Source organism: Chamaea fasciata, unplaced genomic scaffold (genome assembly GCF_029207755.1).
Source record: "Chamaea fasciata isolate MVZ Bird 193981 ecotype frontalis unplaced genomic scaffold, bChaFas1.0.hap1 SCAF_9, whole genome shotgun sequence".
Classification (NCBI taxonomy): Eukaryota; Metazoa; Chordata; class Aves; order Passeriformes; family Sylviidae; genus Chamaea; species Chamaea fasciata.
In genome coordinates this window covers 20,163,601-20,185,580 of record NW_027094094.1, presented here as the reverse complement: position 1 = coordinate 20,185,580, position 21,980 = coordinate 20,163,601, and the positions used below count along the sequence as shown (strand labels likewise).

General features: G+C 35.0%; 1 protein-coding gene across 8 annotated transcripts in view; it reads left to right on the top strand.

Moving 5' to 3' along the window:
• Window positions 1–21,980, top strand: part of PPP3CB (protein phosphatase 3 catalytic subunit beta) — a 46,901-nt gene that overhangs the window by 7,586 nt on the left and 17,335 nt on the right. For all 8 annotated transcript variants that reach the window (XR_010722291.1, XR_010722290.1, XR_010722289.1 and 5 more), the window contains exons 2-10: window positions 3,156–3,356; window positions 5,408–5,532; window positions 7,594–7,705; window positions 8,574–8,719; window positions 14,054–14,193; window positions 14,292–14,369; window positions 14,469–14,563; window positions 16,039–16,164; window positions 18,118–18,195. Coding sequence is in view for 5 of the 8 variants with exons in the window: in XM_066191409.1 (XP_066047506.1) it covers window positions 3,156–3,356; window positions 5,408–5,532; window positions 7,594–7,705; window positions 8,574–8,719; window positions 14,054–14,193; window positions 14,292–14,369; window positions 14,469–14,563; window positions 16,039–16,164; window positions 18,118–18,195 (1,101 nt within the window). In the remaining 3 variants the exon portion in view is untranslated. The remainder of the gene's footprint in view (window positions 1–3,155; window positions 3,357–5,407; window positions 5,533–7,593; window positions 7,706–8,573; window positions 8,720–14,053; window positions 14,194–14,291; window positions 14,370–14,468; window positions 14,564–16,038; window positions 16,165–18,117; window positions 18,196–21,980) is intronic.

Below are 21,980 nucleotides of genomic sequence, written 5' to 3'. Positions count from 1 at the left end.
CAAGTCCCAAAAGCTATTCATTTTTTTTTTTCCTCAGCACTACTATTCACATTTTTTGATCAGTATATTAAAATCGTATAATCTGTATGTATTTTTAAAGTGAAATTTATTAATTTTGACTAGTAAGCAATGGTTTATTTTAGAAAATCTTGTCTGCGGTTGTAAATCATGATGTGTTACATTTGTTATTGACATCTACACTTTTACTAATAAGATATAATCTGTTATTTTGTACTGCTGTGTGTGTTACTTTAGAGATTCATCTCTAGATACTATTGTGTAGCTTGGCTGGGAATGGAAGAAGTGAATCCTTTAATGCCAACACCATGTTATTTCCTTAGGGTAATTCCTCTTAATTACCATTCCGTTACAGTCCCGAGAGCACAGGTTGTGCACAAAGACTTTGAAACGTGGATTATATTTGTGTCTTGGAACACATCATGCTGCAATTCTTTTTCCTTGGGCTATAACATTCCATGACTACTTCATCAAAGGTTTAATTAAACCCATTAGTTGGCAGAAATTGTCTACATGCTTCAAAAATCATCATTCTTAACCTAATAAAAGCAGTTGTAATATTTTTTAAAGGTATGCACTCTGATACAGTGTTAACTTCTGTTGGAACAAAATTTAAAGTATAAAATGGAGAGAAGCAATTTTTCTGAATAGTGTTACTTTTTATTTACTGGGTGATGCAGATCATGGCTGAAGTCTTTAGCCATGTATTGTTCTGCCTTCTCTGAAAAAAAAAAATCTTAAGATACCCTTCTTTAGCAATGGGGAAATGCATGTATTGTGTGAAAAGGATTTTGTTAAACTCTGAGGAACTAGTTTTACCACTTCATTTTTTGATGAGGCAAATATAACTTTAGAGATGCTTAATTACTTTTCATACTACAGTTGTGGGTTTTGGGCATTATGGATAACAGCCCCCTGCATATAGAGTTTTAAATCTGAGTCTTCATAAGTATATTAATTCAAATAATTTGAGACAGATCTTGACACTGGAGTAAACCAGCTGGTTTTCAGCCTCCCAGAGAATATAATTTGATAGACAAACTCAAAGCTTTATTTTGTTAGTAGATGTAAGAACTTTATTAAGAGAAGAAAATTTCATTTACCATGGACTTAAAACCCCTGAAATATCTGAACTGCCATAAGGAAGAGATCTTGAATTCTGCAGCCACTGGTAGTTGTAGTAAATTAGGAATGATTTGCACTTAAGAGAATGAAGAACAAATGAGGTGGTCACCTCAACAGACCATTCTCTGCCACACCCTGCATCTACCCAAAACAGCCTCCCAAAAGAACAAAGCAGTTACCTTTCACCTAAGTAGATCTGAATAATACTAGGATTAATGAAGCACAGTTCTTACAAAACTGTGTCTTGGAGGTAACTGGCTTTGTTTCTGGGAAGGTGTGTGAGATCTCTTAATGCTTCTGAAAGAATTAAAGCAGAAGAAATCTTCTTTGTGAATTGTCTGGTCTCTCTTAAAAAGATGAGCTCAATTTTGAATTGCTGAAGGCAGTTGTGGGCCCACAAATAATGTATTGAAAGAAGTGGGGCAAGAAAGAGCCTAAAACTAATTTGTGTACAGATTGATATAAATTTCCAAATAATGTAAAAAATAACATTAAGAGAATCTGAAGGTTGGAAAGTTAAGTGCGGAAAAGCACTTAAAGAATATTAGAACTGATGCTTGCGTGGTCATAATTAAGTACTTCTAAAAATTAGATAAATTTATTTTGTCGTAATAATTAATTCTTCAGAGCCAGATTCATGTTTTTAAACAATTGTGCATGGAACAGAAGTAATTGTCATTTGATATCTTAAATAAGTTACGTTTATTAACATCTGGACTACATGGAATTTTGACATTCCTGACTGAAACTTAAATTGCTGATAGAGGAGGCTGAAGGAAAGGTATATAATTTCCCTCTTGTTAATGAAGTACTTTATGTCCACAAAAAAGTGATGAATTCATTCTACACTATGTAGAGGCACATTTTGCAGCTTCTTCCTACTTAGAAGCTTTTATAAGAGGAACAGTACACATATCTAGTTTATTTTCTAGAATAATTTAATTTCAGTGAATATATGTATGATTTATGCATCAGGTGTTTTATTGATAGATTTTTACTACTCCATACAACAGAAGGGTAATAATGTGTTAATAGTAATCTAGAAATCGATTTAAATGAAGTCAGGGAATGTTTCAGTATCTAAGCATTGATTTTTGGAATGTAAAGTTTAACTTCAGAGAGTAAGAAAATAAATATGAATACTCTGTCTACAAGTGGATTTATGCTACTAGTTGTTATCTTTGAATAGATGTGCTCCTCCCATTTTTCTCTTCTAGCATACAGTATTTAAATGATGAGAAACAGAATATTGTAGTTCATTCTTTCAGCAGTAGTATGCTTGAGGAGAGAACAGGGTCACATTAGTTTTATTTCCTGTAACACCCCAAGTGCCATGACATTGATTTAGTGGCAATTTTGAAGTATCCTCTTTTTCCATGGCTCACATCCACATTTCACTTGTGCAGTAACTGAAGTGCTGACTGCCAAATGTTCTGTCTGGGCAGTTGATGAGCCTGCTTTGGTCCCCAACCACAGGTTACTGACTCCTTCTATTTCTAGTCCTTCAAACAGTATTGAATCCTTTTCTTGCTAGGCTTGCATTTGTTTTGGTGGATCTTTTTGCTTGGCTGAAGTTTTTTGGTGGGGTTTTTTCCCTGAGGCTTTGATGATGGGATAATTTTTAATGTTTTTCAAAGTCTGAATGGCTATTAAATGGATAATCCTGCATCACCAGTACTTCATGAGCCCTTCAGGGTATGGTGGTATATTGGAGAGAGATTATTTCCCTTTGCAAAGTCAGTTTTGACTCTTCCAGATATTGCACATGTTACTACGCCTTCTAACTCTGTTTTATAGTTTCTACAAGCTTGCATAGTAGAGATGTTTATTTTTCTAAATTCATACACAGCCCTAGTCTGTCCAGATTTTAACAATGTTGTAAAATGGCTTGGTGAAAAGACAAGTTTGCTACTTGGGGCAGCAGCTATTCCATGATAGATCCCTGTTCCTGAATGGACTCTAGTTTGCAAATAGCAGTGTCATGACTACTGCTTCTTCTTTTTAAATTTTAGCTGTCCCTTTTCCACCCACGCATCGCTTGACATCTGAAGAAGTGTTTGACACAGATGGAAGACCAAGAGTTGACATTTTGAAGAACCACTTGATAAAGGAAGGTCGGGTGGATGAAGAAATTGCACTTAGAATCATCAATGAGGGTGCTGCAATATTGCGGAGGGAAAAAACTATGATAGAAGTTGAAGCTCCAATTACAGGTAATATTCCTAGGTAATTTCGTACATAATTAAATGTGAAAAAGCCAGATTTCTTTCAGTAGTAGAATTTGTCTTAAAATTGCTAAACCAAAATTTCTCTGTTAGGCCTACTGAGTTATCCCTCACAACTGCATTTGCTTAACAGTCTGCATATTGTATTGCAAAGTGAAGGCATTAAACCTATTGAAAAAGCTAGTAGGATTGGTATTAAAATTGGGAAAAAAAGAAGGAAGTAGTTAAATGCTGTTGAAATACGAATTACTAATTCCTTCAATATTATAAGTAGGAATAAAGGCACCTGCCTGAACTCAGGATAATTCTGAAATCTAAATATGTGAAGAAACGCTAATTATTGTGGTTTGAGACAGATACGGTGAACTGGTGTTCTTAGTGAAAAATACACCTTTATATTGGTCTGTAAGTGAGACTGGTGTCTGCACATAAAACCACATTCTTGTGAGAGTAGTGGTACTGATAAAGATTGTTTTAGCATCTTTGACACTAGGGCCAGAGCCACTGGGTTGCAAAACTGGCTTTAGGGTTTTCTTAGTATTTTCATAGTTTGAACAGTTCTGTTTCTGTTTGACATGGTGAAAGGTGGAATTGGTGTCCTTTAATACTTTTATTTATAAAACATCTAGACTCATAGAAAGTAGTAATGTTGCATGTCTGTTATTTATAATAATGAAAGTAGATTTGCTTTTCATGTTCAAATTAGATTTTCTTTATTCTGAATGTGTTTTCTTCTAAATGGACTTACATAAAATTGCTATCTGAAAGCTTCTTTTAGAGCATCAGCTTTTTATTTGTTAGTATTGGGTAAATTAAAACTTTACATCATTATTTTTGTTGACATTTTTAAAAAAATGAATGATTGAAATCTGGAAACTACTTAGTGGCTGTTCCAGATAGTTTAAATTAAAAGTTTGTTTAGCATTTTTTATATTTCTGTATACACAGGGAATTGGCATATTGGCAACTTAAAAAGGAGGGAAATTCTTTCAGTCTGAGTAGAAATCTTAAGGAAAGAGACATAAAAGAGAGCACATTCTATTTAGTCTCATTTTGTAGGTTGTGATGACAAATGGTCTGCTCTAAGGGAATAACAGCCTTTGAAATGTGGTGTGCCATATCCCGTATTTCTTTCCAGAATTAGGACAACTTTTTTTCCTCAAAGATTTTACTGATTAACTCAGAGAAGTCAGAAGATGCTATTTGTCAGTTGATAGGTGACATTTTGCATCAATGAATGACATAGTATCTCAAATTCTGGTTAGTTGTTACCAGTGACACTTTATGCAGAAGTGAGAAGGCAGCAGCTCCTGACTTCCGCTGAACTGGGAACTCCTGTGGGAAAGAGGTGATAGGAGCAGTTGTCTCTTCCATGCCTTTTTTAATTACTTATTTAAAATTGTGAGATGACCTGGTTGTGCTGTATGCTCCCTAAAGACTTCCCATCTGCTGCTGTCTTTGGCACTTCTGCCTTGGGTTGCTGACCACCGGTCTTGGCCCTTCTCATATTCTAAAAACACAGGAAAAATCCACTGTTGAAATAATGAACATGCTTATTTGAAGGAGAAAAATAACTGAGCAAGGAGAAGATATGATTTTATTAAAAAGTATTAGTCTGACTTAGAAACAAAAGTATACTCCCTGCTTTTTTCAAGTTCACATGGACTCAGCAAATTGTTGTGAAGCAGCAGGCATTTTCAAATATACATCCTGAGGAGTATTTGCAAGGATACCTAAGGAGGTGGGGAGGACATTAAAGATATGCTGGTAGCTTTCAAGACCTGAATGCTCAGTGCATTGAACGTGTTGGAAAAATATCCCCCCAATCTCTTGGACTGAGTTAACATCAGTATTGTCACAGGTAGTGAAGACAGCACCTTAATAAAAAGCAAAGGGGGAGCCTTCAAAAATTTCTGTCATTCCTGCTTTTTACCTGCATTCCTTCTTAATTAGAAGTACTTTGTGGCTGTTAACTATAACTTGGTAACTTTCCCGTTACATTTTTTTAAAATTAATTCGAACAAAATTTTTGCTTGCAGTGTGTGGTGATATTCATGGCCAGTTCTTTGATCTAATGAAGCTGTTTGAAGTGGGAGGATCACCTGCTAACACAAGATACCTCTTCCTCGGTGACTATGTAGACAGAGGTTATTTTAGTATAGAGGTAACTGAATATATTAATCTGTTCTGTCCTGATTTTTTTGTAAGCGCACTTTCACTTAGGTTTTCAAGTGACATTTTAGGTCTGCTTTAACATTTGAATGTGTTCTTCCTTGCTGTGCCTTCTCCTGTGATAAAGGCCTGTTTACAGGGGGATGTTGACCAGTCGTTTGGACTGTCCTGTTGAAATCACCAGACTTACTCGTTTTTTCTCCTCCTTCTTTAGCTAGTCTTCTGAAAGTTGAATTCTGTTACATTATTTCACATACTTCTGCTTGTCTGGTAATATGTTTGTATGTTTGTGGAGAACAAGTGAGTCATGACTGCAAGGTCTTTTAATTGTTTGTAATATTATTATCTGGTTTTTATTATTATCTGTTTATTTTTATAGAAAAAAAAAACTTTATTTAGATAATCAAATTGGTTTTAATAATTATTCATGTTTTTTCTTTACAAAAATTCTTAGAGCAATTACAGATGCTCCTTAAGGATGACCTGTGTTTCTGCCATTAATTTTTCAGTTACTTTGAATTCAAATAATTTTTTAATTTTCAGCATGTTTCTTTAGTGTGCTGCATTTCAAAGGTATTCACTTATTCACATCGATTAGTTTCAGAGCATGGTTTTTAGATTAACTCTTCTTCTGGAACCAGCCTGGGAAGTGCCTCAGCTTGGGATGTCTTCATAGATATCAAATCTAATGGAATGGTACACCATTTGAAATAGTGTCTTGCAAGTCGCAGTATATGTTCTTTAATTTCTGTATTAAAATGTTGCAGTTCTAATAGTGTGTGGGTATTTGCTGTGAAAGGTGTGCACAATGCATTTTGGAGTTGTTAGAGATGGTGGATGAACAGGAGATGCAGCAACAGTGATTGCCTCAAAGTCATCTTTAAGGAAAAATTTCAATAGACATTCCCTATTTATTAATTTGATCTTCTTTGCCTCTTGTTGATGATTACAAATGATGTAATTGTCCTTGAGAAAGGCATTTACATATCAGCTCTTTATGTTAATATGTCAAAACCTGGTATGAAAGCTTTTCAGCTGTTACACTTAAAAAAACTTCTGAACAAAGATTGGTTTTGCATATTTTTACTAAGAAGATAAAAATGCAGTAATTAGTTTAGCTAAACATCACAGTAGAAGTCTTTGATGTGTTTCTCAATGTTTGCAGTGTATTTTTGAAGTGTCCATTTGTTTTCTTTTTTTCTTTCATGTACTCTGCTATTCTATGCAAAATAACTTTGAGGAATGGTAGCTTCAGGGTACTTGTATTGATTAAGAACAGTGATAATAACAGTTTGCAGGGGACTTCAATGAAATCCAAACTTGTGTGGTTTTGAGATTTCTGTGCTCATTAAAAATACAAGAATTAGATTTGAAATGTATGAAATCCATTTTGGGCATTCAAGACTGCTGGTTGGTAACAGACTCTTAACTGAAACAATTGTGCATGTTCTTACCTCTTATCTTTTTGAGGGTTTGCTGCTGATGTTGCAGTAATAATGATGGATGGAAATTACTATAGTTCTTTGACTTCGCTGCTTGTACTCTGAAAAAGCAATCAGCCTCCCCAGTGTTTGGGGAAAGGATGATTTGCTCTGTTCATTTGTAGTTTAAAAATTGTATCCAAATGATATATCTAACCTTAAGGGAAAATATTTTGTCATTTGTTTTCAGTCTCTTTTAATAAATGTCTGCTTTTCTTCTTATGCCAGTGTTTAGTATCACATACCAGATTTTAGGCAGAAACACATACAGTATTTATCTAGACAAAAGTGTTCTGTGGTTTAATTCTGCTGAGTTTATTTTACTATTGAATATCCAGCAAATATAAATAACTTTTCAGCATTCTATGAGGCTATGATTAGGAAACGTAGTAAGCAATTTGCATAACTCATGTCCAGAACTAGACTCGGGGAAGTAGTGCTCCTTTTAATGGCACATTAAGCAGCACCTGCTTTTTGGGACTGTTAACACCCCTACTCAGTGTTTCTCAGTAATAATTTTTAAAGTTCATATAAACTAGTGTATTTTACTGGTTATTCTGTTTTCTCTACAGTGTGTGCTGTACTTATGGGTCCTGAAAATTCTTTACCCAAGCACATTGTTTCTTTTGAGAGGCAACCATGAATGCAGACACCTCACAGAGTATTTTACCTTTAAGCAAGAATGTAAGTACTGTCTAAGAATGTAAAATGAGCTACTTCCAACCTGCTGATCTATAGTCTGTCGTTGTGCTTGAGAGATGTTTGTCTCTTAGTTTAATTAAGGCATTGCAAACATCTGGAGGCCCCACTGACTTTATAGAATTGCTTCCAGTTCAGTGTGGCCCTGGAGTGCAGGAAGAGAGCTGGCTGAAAATGTACATTATGGAGTAAATTTTGGTGTAACAATCCTGATTTTAAAGTCCTGGAGAGGAAGATAATTTTGCTGTAGTCTAGAGCTCAGAGTAACTTGCTGAGCAGTGTTGTGAAGCTAGCAAAGAGTCCCTACTATGGGGTAATTTTTCCATTTGAAGGATTGATTTCACCTATACCAGTAAGATAACTCTTTGGTGATGTAAGCTACCTCTCCTTTTGAAGGCTTGTATTAGTATTGATCCTGTGATAAATGGATCATTTGATCTAGTAAAACCCTCTTTGATGTAGGAAAAAAAAAAAGATGTAATCTATAATCAGTTCTTAGCTTTTCACTGTAAATGAGAATTCGCAAATTTCTTAGTAATATTTTATACTGAAGTATGCTGTATAGTTCTATAAAAATATTAAATGAGTGATTATTTTTTTAAACAGAAGTAGTTTCTTCTTGTTTGAGATAACAGAAGAAGTGAAACCAGTTTCTAGTTCTGGAAGAAAATGTGTCTTAGAAATGTGCTTGCCGTTGAGGTGTTTGGAAGTGCTCATTTAAACCCCAAAATACTCATTGTTTTGTGGTTTTTAAGCACTCACTTTGATATATGTTCTTATAACCATGATCCATGAAGATTACTTCATCCATATGTTACGAATTTTTTAATGATTTCTATTTTCTTTCCTGCAGGTAAAATAAAGTACTCTGAAAGAGTCTATGATGCTTGTATGGAAGCTTTTGATTGTCTCCCACTTGCTGCTCTCTTAAATCAACAGTTTCTTTGTGTTCATGGTGGACTTTCACCAGAAATTAATACACTAGATGACATTAGGAGAGTGAGTATTTTGTGTATTTGAAAATAAGCGGAAATAGAGATATTTATACGATGCTGTACAAAGTCATCTTTATGAAGTTGTCAGTATATTTTCTGTTCTTGTCTCTTGTTGAAGTGTAAATCAGGAACTGAAATGTAGGCTAAGCAGTATCATAATTAAAATCTCATGGATTATCTAGTGCATTTTCCATTAGCAGGCTTCATTGGGACAGCTGGGACTGTTACAAAACACACACAAAAGAGCCCTCAAAATCTCCACATAATTTTTAAAGACAGGTAGTACATATGAAGAGTTTCATATCCAATCAAAATAATACATTGTGTTTCTTTCTAGATAAGCGCTAGTGTTTTCATGTCTTGCAGGAGAAAACTTGTTGAAATTAATTGCAGTCTTAACATTTTTTACTATATCTAGCGTCGTATTTCAGTTATTCTCAAATTTCTTTAAAATTTTTTTTACTGTCCTAAATATGTGGATTTTAGTTTTAACAAAGTTAGATACTGCAGTATTTAATAGAAATTCAGATTGCTTTTTAAAATGGCAAATTTGGTAGGCATTTGAGTAACAGTTGAGGAGTACTTCTCACTGTGGTGAATGTGCTGAGTATATTAATAAGAAGAATTTAAAAGTGTTTTTTTTTTTAAATTATGCAATGGAAACACTAAATAGTGGTGTGCAATTTAAAGGGCAGAAGATTGTCATGACATGAGGTATCTGTTTCTGATAATGGGGTTTCTACTTGCATGGATGACCTGTCAGGTGGAGATTGTATCAGGTGGGAATTTTCAAAGTCCATTGCTTTCCTTTTTGCATACTCCTTTCAGACTTCTTTAAGTTAACTTAGCTGACATCTTGACTGCTGCACTTGGAAATCAAAACCGTTCCTGTTATGATTAGGAGCAGCTAAAATGTAGATGATTTCAGCTTAAAATATATGTAGGTGGTTCTAAGAAAGCTTTGGGATTGTAGGTAAGCATGGAGGAAAAAACATGATTTATCCACATATGGAAGAAGATACATAGGGGCCTGTTTGTAAAAAGATCTAAATGTCAGAGAGAAAGTAAAAGCATGCTCCTTAATTGCTCTTATAGTATATGGAAGTATATATTGCAGCCTGTTTTGTCTTTTTATCTTCATTAATTACATTTCTCATTTTCTTAGCATATTCTCCTTTAATTGTGCTTCACGTTTTCTTTTTTACCTCTCCCTTTCCTGAAATTTATAGGCTGTCCAGTTGAATCTCATTTTTGAATTCATTGTATTTATTCGTTAGGGATTTTTGTAATGATTGGACCATTTCAGAGCCTCAAATGTCAGTTTATTTCACTTACAGATATTACACTGCTGAGCAGAGTGATGTGAGAGGAGAAGAAAATGGTAGAAACAGAGAGGAAGTGTATATACAAGAGCAGTGGTGTAAGTGGGAAAATGTACTGAGGCACATGGCATTGTCAAAGCAAATACTAATGTGTACAGAAATCCAAATGCTTTGTACAGAGAAAGGGAACTTAGAAAGGAAAGAGACTAAACAGTGCCATTCTCACAAAGCCTTGACACTTCTCACTATACAGGTGAAAAGAAGCATGGTCAAGGCTTTTTGGAAAGTAATATAAAGAAAAGATATTCTGGAAAAACACTTTGGAAAGCCACTGTCATAACAGGATTGTGATTAAATTTTCTGATAGTCTCAGTCTTACAGCCAATCAGGTTTCTAAGTGTCAAGTAAATTTAACTAAAAGGTAATTCTCTTGTCTTGGCCTGTACTTTCAGATGTGCTTCTATAATGTTCATGGCTACATTAGGGTGAAATGTTTATATGCATATATGAAAATCTGCATTGTGTTTTGTTCTGATGAAAAACATGTTTATAAACGTAAGGTAGTGGTAATAGAACTGTTCCTTGGGCCTTTTTTGTTTTTGAAGAATCATCTGATAACCTGAAAAAGGCTGTAGGCATGGATTGGCAGCAGCTTCAATAGCTGCTTTAGAGCTTGGCATGCATTGATACTTTAAATGGATTTAAATTAAATTGGTGATGTGAAATGCTCATTTTATATCTAGAAAAACATCATATACTTGGGGTACAAGTGTGGTGTGTGAAATTACTTCTGTAAGCAATCAAGACAATTGTATAATATTCCAGGTCTTCTGGTTTATTAACAGAAGTTCTTACTAAGGAGAGCTCTTTGCTGCAAGGACGTAATTATCTGGCATGAAAGGGAAATCACAGCTCTATAAATAGTGCAGGAATCACCTAAGGAAAAAAGGAAAAACTTCTGTGCAGGGTGCAATTTCTTCTGGATGAAATCTTTCATCACTATTGACATGCAGGAAGGTGATTAAACTGCACAATTTAAAATATTCTTTTTAAATTTTTTAAATTAAAATATTATTTCTGCTGTCATAAATTTACTTCCACAAGAGGACAGCTATCATACTAGGCGTGACAGTGAATCCTAACCAGAAAGGTTGTGCTAGGTGCTTCATGTTTCTGCCAAAGTGGAAGTTTGTGAAACTTGTGGTAATCTGATATTTATTTTCTGAATATGAATTCCACAAATGTTCTGATTGTCTTGGTAAAGAGTGTCTCTTTCAAACACATGTCCATCAACTTAGAGATGCTGTTTAGTTGATTTCATTTACACTGCCAAGACTTCTACTGAAACAAAATGGCAGGAGTTGTGATTTTTAAACCTAGCATTTTAGAAAGAAGGAAGTATCCAGGTAAGATTATGGGCACTCTAAAAAAGAGAGACAAAGAGTTTTTTTCCTCATTTACAACAGATGGCCACTCCTTTGTTTAGCTCTTGGTGATACTAAGACTTGGTCAGCAAATTGCCTTGAAATATATGGCAGCACCACTGAGAATCTGTCTTTGTAGTACCTTGCTTCCTTTCTGTGGCTGCTGAAATTTCTTTTTGTTCAGTAATGTGTAAGATGGCTGCCACTCTTCACTGGCCTTCATGTTGTTCTTTAGGCTCTATTGGATGATAGTTCTCAAGAAAATTAGGACAGACTAATTAAAACTGGTGTCTGTGTGTGAAACTTCTGTGAAGGTCTTTTGCCTCAGAAGTAAAAGTGTTTTAATTTTCTGTACCTTAATCTGCCTCTCAGGTTTTGGTACTTCTGTATTGGAACATCCATGTGGAGGTCTAATGCATGTCACTTTAGTTGTCCTGACTGCATGGAACCTAGAAAATGATTCAGATTTAAATGTTTTACAGTATAATAATAAATATACTACCTAGTTCTGTTTCAACACCAGATGTATTGATTCTTACTCTTGAAAATTGTCTTTCTCAGTTACCTCAGTTACCTCTTAATCATATTTAGAAAAATGTTGAGCCAGTTTGTATTGCGATTCTGTTTTGCTATAGTCAAAGCACATTCAGAAATAGTTAAATCAGTAACAAGTGTTTTGAATTTACTTGTGTCCTTTAACTTTCTTGCTGTGCCAATAATAGAGAAGCCCTTAAACTGATTATTCTGATTTGATCCATGAAGTCTGGGTTGAGTAGCTTGCAGTGATATTTCCTTAAATTTTGAGATATCTTGGGAACCTTGCCAGTTAGTAGATGTCTAATGAAGAAGAAACTGATCTGGTGTGTATGTAAGTAAGTATATGTAGTGTATGTGTATGTGAGTACATTTATTTTTTATAAACTGACCTTACTTCAGGCAATAGCTGCATTATTGTTTCAATGCTATGAGAAATTAGTTTGGGAGAGAGGTGTGTTAATTGCAGGCAGCCAGAACTTTTATTGATAACGTCTCTATCCGTTGGCCAAAATCATAAGGAAAATCCTTGATGACTAAAGGAAATGTTAGAAATGTTTTTTAGACTTTCAGCCTTCTGTGTTGCAGGAAACATCAATCAGCAGAGAGTTGAAACTTCCTTGTGTGAATGGCTCTGTTAGCTTCTGGACCCAAATTTATTGCTGGAGGTTTAGAAACTTGATGGTTTAATCTACAGAAATTCAGGTACTTGCAGAAGTTGATGGACTGACTTCTTCAATCTGGAAGAAATACTCCATACCAGGTTTATCATCCAGTGTGGGAAATGCTAAACCACAGGATTTTTAATATTGAATAAATTCCAACAACAACTTCAGTTAATACCTGCCTTACCATTATCTGGCAGGAGTTTGTAAAGATCTGGACCTCTCCACTTATGTTGCAGGTGGCAGCCTCGGGAGCTCTGATTTTCCAGGGCATGAGAGAGCTTGGCACTACTGCTGGTTCCATATTTGAATGGATTCCTATGGAGCGTTAGACTCAAATTCACCAGGTGCTCACCAAACCTCCCTTCGAGCCATGAAGAGTTAAGTGTTCTCTAGTACCATCAAAGTCATCTTCTTTGGTATGGGAAGTGAGATAAATGCACTGTCCATCAAAGAACTGTTCCTACATTTCTTGGATAAAATCATCTTGTGAACAAACTCCAGCTACATAAAGACCAAATAAACTTTACATTGAACCTGGGATATCTACTTTTATTCCTGGGACATCAGAGATTGATTGCCTGTAACTTACTTAAGCAGGGTATTTTCCTTTTATGTTAACAAATGCACCTTGCTCCTTAACTTCTGCCCCCTTTGACCGTGGTTACTAGGAAAGTTGCAGGCTGCTAAAATAGGTGTTTCAAGTGAAAAGCAGTAAAGAAGCAGCAAGAGAGAAAATGCAGACATCTCCCAAAGTTCTTATGGCCCATTTCATCAGGGATAGAGGTGAAAGATAAAGCTTGAAAAAAATCTGAGACAGCTGGGCCAATCGCACCTTCATTACATTGTTAAATGATCCATTATGGCCATGGGTGTTTCAGGGTGTTTGTTTTGGGTTTTTTGTTTGTTTGTTTGTTTTCTTTTGTTAGTTTGGATTTTTAGGGTTGTTTTGGAATATATATTTAGTATCTTCTAGTTGGTGCTAATTATTCATGCTTTTCTTCTATAATTCCTGTTTTCTGTACTGTTTCTCTTTGCTAATTTCTGGTAGTGTCTCCAGATTGGTAGATGTGGCATGTGCATGAAAAAGGACCATTTTGTTCCTTGTCTGTATCTTGACCTTGTGTTACACATATCCATCAGTCTGGAAGTTATCTCCCTTCCTTTTACAACTAATAAATCTTATTGCTCTTAACAGGTTTCTTTTGGCATGCCTGTGCCTTATTTCATGAGGAGGAGAGGAAAAACTATACAGAAACTACTTCTCTTTGATATGGTTGGGATTTATTCTAAAAATGCTCGGTATTGATGGATATGTAGGTTAACAAATGTATAAAACTCAATAATTAGTATTTAAAGAGTATTTGCGCTGTTGCCTTTTCTTTCTAAACAGTTAGATAGATTCAAAGAGCCTCCAGCATTTGGACCGATGTGTGACTTATTGTGGTCAGATCCTTCAGAAGATTTTGGAAATGAAAGTTCACCAGAGCATTTCAGTCATAATACGGTCAGAGGATGCTCGTACTTTTATAGGTGAGAGTATGCTATGATCTATTTGGGTGTTTTAGTACTGACTCCTCCTGAGTATTTTAAGAGAATATCTTTTACTCATAATTGTTTTCATTTCACAGCTATCCAGCAGTTTGTGAATTTTTGCAAAATAATAATTTGTTGTCAATCATTAGAGCACATGAAGCACAAGATGCAGGGTGAGTATGTTGTATCTTTCAAGGAAATAATCACAATGTAAAATAAAAACTAATTGCTTATTTGCTGTAAGATGTAATATAATTTGTTTGGTTTTGCAGTTATAGAATGTACAGGAAAAGTCAAACTACAGGGTTCCCATCTTTAATAACAATTTTTTCAGCACCTAATTACTTGGATGTCTACAATAATAAAGGTAAGACCTTGTTATTAGTAATCGTATGTTATAGTAAAATAAAATAAAACTGTCTGACTAGGTAATCTAATATCAACAGCTTTTTGCCAGTTAAGAAACTAAAGGACAAAAAAAATCCATTAATGAAAGTTATAAAGAGGCATAAGTGACAAGCTCCTGTAAGAGGAGTACCTGGAAGGATAAGTGTGGTCAGAGGTTTCCTTTGTGGAAGTTGTTGCTATTTAGTACTTGTGGTTAAATCTGCTGGTGTTATCCAGTCAGGCAAAGTTTCCCTGTGCTATGAATTTGCACTCCTCTTGATTGTCTTTAGTGGGCAAGGAAGGTGGTTTGCATTGTGTATTGTGGCATCTGAGCATCTTAATTGTGATTATAATTCCCATAATGACCACATATGGGAAATCAAGAAAGAGCAAGTTGTGACCAAAATACTGATCACCATTGGAAATATTAAGAAGGAGGTATAAAACAAGAAATCCATTTTTGTCCATCCTCTGCTAAGATAGAGCTGAACAGGAGAAGCATGTTTAATAGTGTGGAGAAAGATTTACAAGTCAGAATTATAGAAAAGAGCTTAGCTGTGAATTAGTATTCATAGATGACAATAAAGTTCAACAATGGAAATTAAAAATAAAGCCTCCTGAAATTCAAGCATGATATTAAAGTAAGGCATTTCAGGTATGTGATGAATGAACGATCTCCACATTTTCAAATACCAGCACCTTTTTTTTTATTAAATACATTGATTGCATTTTCTTCCACCCACCTATAAAGAACCACCCCCAGCCCATACTTCTGTAGGGTGAATAACTGTACACAGGAAAATATGAGCTGTTGTTACTTTCACTGATTGCAAAGTAAGGGGGAAGTAAAAATATCTTCAACTGGCTTTTAAAGTTTTTTCACTGTCTCTATGGATACTGTGTTCATAGAACCCTTTTTCACATGAGCTATTCCCAGTCTGATGCTAGTGTAAGTATAGAAAGAATGTAGTCAACTGCTTTTTTAGCTTTAGAATGCTTCTGGTTTTCTGCCTTTGTTCTTTACGTTTTCTCTTTTCCCTCATCTTCTAGATGTCTATGGTTTTACTTCAGGCTCACAACATGGGAAGACACATATGAACAATAAAACCTGAATTTGCACATACCGAATGTATTTCTGTTCTGAGTTAGCTTTGTTAAAGTTCCTGAAATGATACCTTGTCAGGACTTTTAAAAATCTTTGATTGTAGACCTAAAGTAGGATAGTACAGACCTATATTGACATGTAAGAGTACCTTAAAGTGAAACATACACACTACAAATCCAAAGTGCTTCATGAGTTACCTATCTGTAAATACTGTGAAAGAAAGAGAGTGAAATACCTCTGAGGTTATTTAGTCTACAGTATAAATAGACCTAAGTCAAGCCTTTGACTTTACATTTGTGGTGCTCACAAGTTTTAAACGTTCTTTTCGAAATGTCTGAATTTCATTTTAGCTGCTGTATTAAAATATGAAAACAATGTGATGAATATTCGTCAGTTCAATTGTTCTCCTCATCCTTACTGGCTACCAAATTTTATGGATGTTTTCACATGGTCTTTGCCATTTGTTGGAGAAAAAGGTTAGTAGATGTTATGCATCAACTAATATCTTTATTCCTCCCAGACTGATGTTGGGAAGACTTTGTAGTTTAAAAATACATTTACCCATGAAAGATGAATTGCATTATTTTTGTGTTGTTTTCTTTACTTGTTTAAGTCAAGGTAGTTAGAACTGCATCTAATATAGCTAAGATGTTAACAGAAATTATATTTTCTATTGAGGGTGTACATCTACATTGTTAAGTAGTATCTTTGAACTGCATTTGAAGTTAATATTTAAATTTTTCATATTCTACAAAATGCTAAGTTATATACATTATTAATCCTGTGTAGTTACGGCTATAAATTTATATTGAGATGTTCATGTAAAATGTTAACTTTCCTATATAGATACAACAAATTGACCTTCACTAAAGTTTTTCAGTTATACTTTTTCTTGTAAAAAAGATAATTTAGCACAGATCCTCCTTTTTTTTTTTTTTCTTTTCCCTCTAGAGATGATAACTCTGAATCTAGGACACTGGGGCCCCAAGTAGTCCTCAGTTGACAAGCAACGAGGTTAGAGGCTATTTGGGTCTGTTTAAAATCCTTCCATGACAGAAACTGCTCTTTTAATAAAAAGAGATCAGGAGAGCTCTTTAAATGTCTTCGAAAATTTCTTTGTAATTTAGTTTAAATTTAATCCAAACAAAATAAATTTAAATAAATTTTAGGTTTCTTGCAGTTATGTATGTAAGGACATAAAATCTAGGATTCTAGATTTGCTAATGTTGTCTTAGTAAGCAGTTAAATGCAAATAGTTTGGACACTTCTTACTGTGGTTAACCTACTCAGCAATTTACTTTATGTTTAAATGAAGAGACCTGACATTTGAAAGAAGGTTTTGTTTATACCTCTCTTGCCCGATGATGCAGTAGATAATGTTTTCATCAGCATAGGGTTGATACTGTGTATTTTGCTTCTGTTGTGTTGCTGGTAATGACATCCAGCAGTTTATTTAACAGTGTTTGAGTGTTTCATTGCCCTGCTCAGTGCTTCAGACTGCTGGAGTCCTGGCCCTTGTAGGTAGCCTTGCCTTTGGACAAATGCATGCTTCCACTTTTGATGAAGGATTTAGTGTCAATATTGTTTGGTCTGCATTGATCAGATCAAAATCATAACAATTCGGTTGGGCTTTTCTTTTACAGTAGAGAGTAACTCTTTCCCAAGAATGAAGAATACAACCACAGCAGATAACACAGGGGTTGTATGAATTAGTCATGAATAAATGTAGGCAGCAATTTACAGGGCTTTTAACCAATTGCCTTTTGGATAGGTTTCTGAATACTCTGTGTAGAGGAAGGTTTGAATATTTTAAGAAAGAGTCTGATATCTGTCATAAAGATTGAGTTGCAGAATAAGAATATTCCTAGAGAAAAAAGATACACAAACTCGTCTCAAAAGGCTTGTATCCACTATGTTCATATATTTAAGGGGAGTTTGAAAAGACAAACTCCCATATTTATATTCTAGGTTCTTTATGTTTGAATACTTCTGCTACATGCCTGCAGGTGTCAGGAATAGAATAGCTTTTTCAATTCAAGCCTGAATTTGAGCAGTTAAAATCTTTCATATTTAAGTCAAGTTTGCATAAAAACTAATTCAAATACTTGACTTTTAACGTAAAACTGCTGATTTACAAAAAAAAGTCTTCTTATCTAAAATAACTTCTTGTAAGAGAGGAGTGTTCTTTGTATTGTTTGATTGTTTAGTGTTTAGCTGTGTAATTTATAGCTGCTTATTTTTTCTGAGCTTTTCCAATTCTGTGACAGCTCACATCAAGAAAAAGACTTATTTTGAGATGAGGTTACTGAGCAATGGCTGTGCTGTGAGAAGTTCATTCACTTGAGTTGCTGGTGACTAGCTATATCTTGTGTGCATGGAAATATCTTAAATTCTACAGAATGACTTAAGGTTTATTTTTTCCTCTACAGTAACAGAAATGTTGGTGAACGTTTTGAGCATTTGCTCTGATGATGAACTGATGACAGAGGGAGAAGATCAATTTGACGGTAGGGTTTACTTTAAGATACGTAAATCTTCCTAATGGTAATAACTTGTAAACAATAGTTAACTTAGACTTGTGCAATATTGCCTGGCATTGGAACAAAATTGCCTTCAAATTTTTCTGTAGAAAACAATGCTTTTGGTGAGGCAGAGAAGGGAATTGTGTTTGTGTTTGTGATCAAGAAGCTGTAATAGTAACCTTTGCAAATCCTCATATGTGATTTTTATTTAAAACAAACTTTTTGCAAATAATCATATCTGCTTTCAATATAAAACAGACTTTTCGTGGGAAATTCTCCAAATGTCTTGACACTTGAAATTTGAAGCATACTAACTTACTTCGCTACTATTTAGAATAAATGTATCATAATACACTAAAGTTTTTTAATTATTGCCCTTCAATAACAGTTGATGTAGGAGAACAAGAGATACAATATTTTTTATAGCAAAGTACTATAAATAAAGTCCGAAATGCAAGTTTAAGTCTGCTTTTGAGTTTAAGGACAACTTGTATACGTATGTTGTGTTCTGTGTATTCATGTAATGAATTTTAACATCTTTTGTTCTCTTAAACTGTGATACAGTAGATTGTTAAGAGAGGTTTGTAGCATGATGATTAGGAAGCAACATTGACATGAAGACCTAGCATATCACACTTTGTTTTGTTGGGCTTTTTACAGGAGTTCTTAATGTCACACCTAAACTTTCTTCAGATTTGTTCATTTCATCCAATAACAGAACTGATCTGGTGAATTGTTGTTGATGGGGGAGGAGGAAGAAAACTTTCAGCAGCCTTTGAGGAACATGAAAGGATCATTTATAAAGAGATTAGAGACAGAACCCCTTTCTTAGCATTTGATAACTGCTGTGTTCAAATTCGATAGCAGAGTAGTGTTGTGCTAAGCAGCTGTGTGTTTTCCAGTGGAGTGCATTGGTTCTGAGCCACTTAAACTCTGCTGCCATTTAGATGGTTGCCAGAAATTGAAAACATGGAAATCTCAGAAGTGATCCTGCCAACAGTCAATTCCTGTTTTCATTCAAGTAAATCTACTAAACTGAACATAAAGCAATTGCACCAAGCAGGGTTAGGTGGTACTCTGAGGTGTTAGATTTATGTTTGCCAGAGTAGGTGTGGTTGTTAGTTGATTGCGGATGCCCTGTCTGTAGTTTCCTGATTCAAATTATTTTATTCTTCTGTCTCCTTTAACAATTTCTTTGCTTGATGCATCTCTTATGCCACCTAGGTACTGTCTATGCTTTATCTTTCTATGTGGTTGGATTTTTTTTGTAACTGTTGACTTTCAAGCTTTCACTTGTTATTCGTCAAATTTTAAATATTCTCAACAATTCCACTTCTTGTTTGATGAATGCATTTTCAAGTGTTGCAATTTTCCATTTTATTTTTTTTCACATTTCTTCTCCATTCCTTCTTTATTACCACTGCCGAGTTAAATATGTTTTTTTTTTTTTGTCTCACTCACCTTTTTCTCCATCGTTCACTTCCTTTTTTTCTGGACTCTCCATCTGAAGAGCGACTCATATATGGCAATAAAAAAGGTACAGACCAGACAGAGTAGGACTGTTTTGAAATATGACTTCACAGAACCTGACAGCATAAAATATTAATGAGAAAATACCTTTCTATTGAGAATTGTTATGTAGTATTTTATGATTGTTATTAACCACTTTAATGGGACTTTTATAAAGATTTGTGTATTTTATTATCAGAAGTCATACTTCAAGACATCTGTCTTTCTGTGCATGAATTTTTTTTCCTCCTTTCCTCATCCTTTTTTTGTAGAATTTCATTCTTTTACCTACTTCTAAAATTTTATCTTTGGTCCTGCATGTGTAGGGAGCTTTCAGTTGTCTGTCTTGCTTTTTAATTCTTTCCTCATGAGCTGTTTTTTTAAGGTTGTGCATGGAATGTGTTTATAAAATGTTCCAAAACCTGGTTTGTGTAGTACATTTTGTCTTCTTAACTGAGATGTCAGAAAAAGTACTTCTTGATTTTCTGTGCTATTCTGAAGATGGCTGGATGCAAATTGTAAAAAGAAGCCAACATACTAACTTAAATTCATGGTCTATCACTTGTTTTTCAGAAATCACAGGGTAGATAGTTCTGTACAGAGAAATTCTTCTGGCTACTACTTCCTAATAATTTTTCTCTCTGTATAAATTCGTTGTTTCCAGACAATATTTCTAATACTTGGGAATGCATTAGATTATAGACATGTTTCTAGAAGTTATGTCTGTGGCATAACATGTCAGTGTTTCAGAATTTCTTTCTTGTGCAGGCATTGGGAGTGAGAGATGGGAAAGTTCTTTGTCGTATCTCCTGTGATTTAGGGTGTAATCAAGAATCAAAACATTCTTCTGCAAGCAGATGCCATTCTCTAAGTAACCAGGATTCAGTGGCCACATTAGTGCGGTGCTGCAGCCTGGAGTAATGAATGTGGCTTTTTGCCTTGGCTGTGTTGCTTCTGGAGGGCAATGAGAGATCATCTTAAAAATAAAAAAACAAATCACAACAAACAAACCAAACACCCCAATGCAACCTTTGTCATTTTAAAGCACAGGGATTAGCAGTGCCTGAAGTCTTTCCAGTTGGCATGTAACAGCTTGGTGTCAGTGAAGTCTGCAATTTGTTGTAGGTAGAAGGAAAACTGAGGAACTTAAAGAGAAATATTTGATGTTCCCCTTAGCCCTGACCTTTTCAAACTCTAGAAGAGTCTCCTCCTCATTCCAGATTCTCAAGTGGCTGTTCAGTAGTGTTCAAAGAGAGAACGCAGAAATTTCTAGAACTTTAAAAATTGAAAGTTAAGATTTCAAGGAAATTATTTTCGGTAAAAATTGAATGTTTCATACTATCCTATTCCAGGTTTTTCCTGGGCCACCTGATTTGTCACTTTTTTAGTTTGATGTCTGTTAAAATTGTTACTTTGTTTAAAAAAACCTCAACAGTTCCTGGCTTTTTCATTTTGTGTGGACTGGCAGGTATTTTTCATACCCCAAGATTCTGTCTTTGTGTTCTTACAAAGGTTTTCTCCTACTCCTGTTTTTTCTTTGTCATTACACCTTTTCTGTCTTGTGTGGTTTTGTTGTTGCTGTTTGCCCTTACATGCTTTATCTTTTGTATTTTATTTGGTTTGGTGTTCAGGGTGGAAAGTCTACCCACTCCTGTGCCACAGAAGGCCTCGTGCTTCTGTGGTCCTCTCTTCTACATTCTTGCAACTTAGTTGGCTAAATTGCCAACTTCTTATTGTGTACCTTTCTTCTCCCAAGACTGAAGAACACCACATGGAAGTTCTGGAATACCTAATAGACCTGTCTGAGCTTGTTCCCTCTTGATCCCCTGTGGTTCAATTCACAGGATGACTGAGTTACTCTTACCTTGATGTGATCAATGCTCTCCTTCTCCAATGGCTGAGGAGAAGTAAGGATTTTGGTTTTGATACCTCCTCATCTGCTTCTACTATTTTAATAAAATAGAGGAGTTGGAGAAGGGAAAGTAAGATGAGGGGAAGGATGACTTTTATACATTGGAGCAACCCAGAAGCACTTAGTGTTGGAGAAAGGTGTTTCTGTTTTCGTGTCAAGGCAGGCAAAGTTGGCTCTCCTTCCCAATCACAAGCCTCCTTTCAGAGTTTTGTCTTCACTTTCATTTGTCACAAGTGGTATCACTCTGCCTTGTGGAATGTGCAGTATTTACTCCAAATCTTTGGTATTTGTAATTTCTGCAAATGATGCAAACCTAAGATGACATGGAACACAGAAAAGTGGTAAGAAA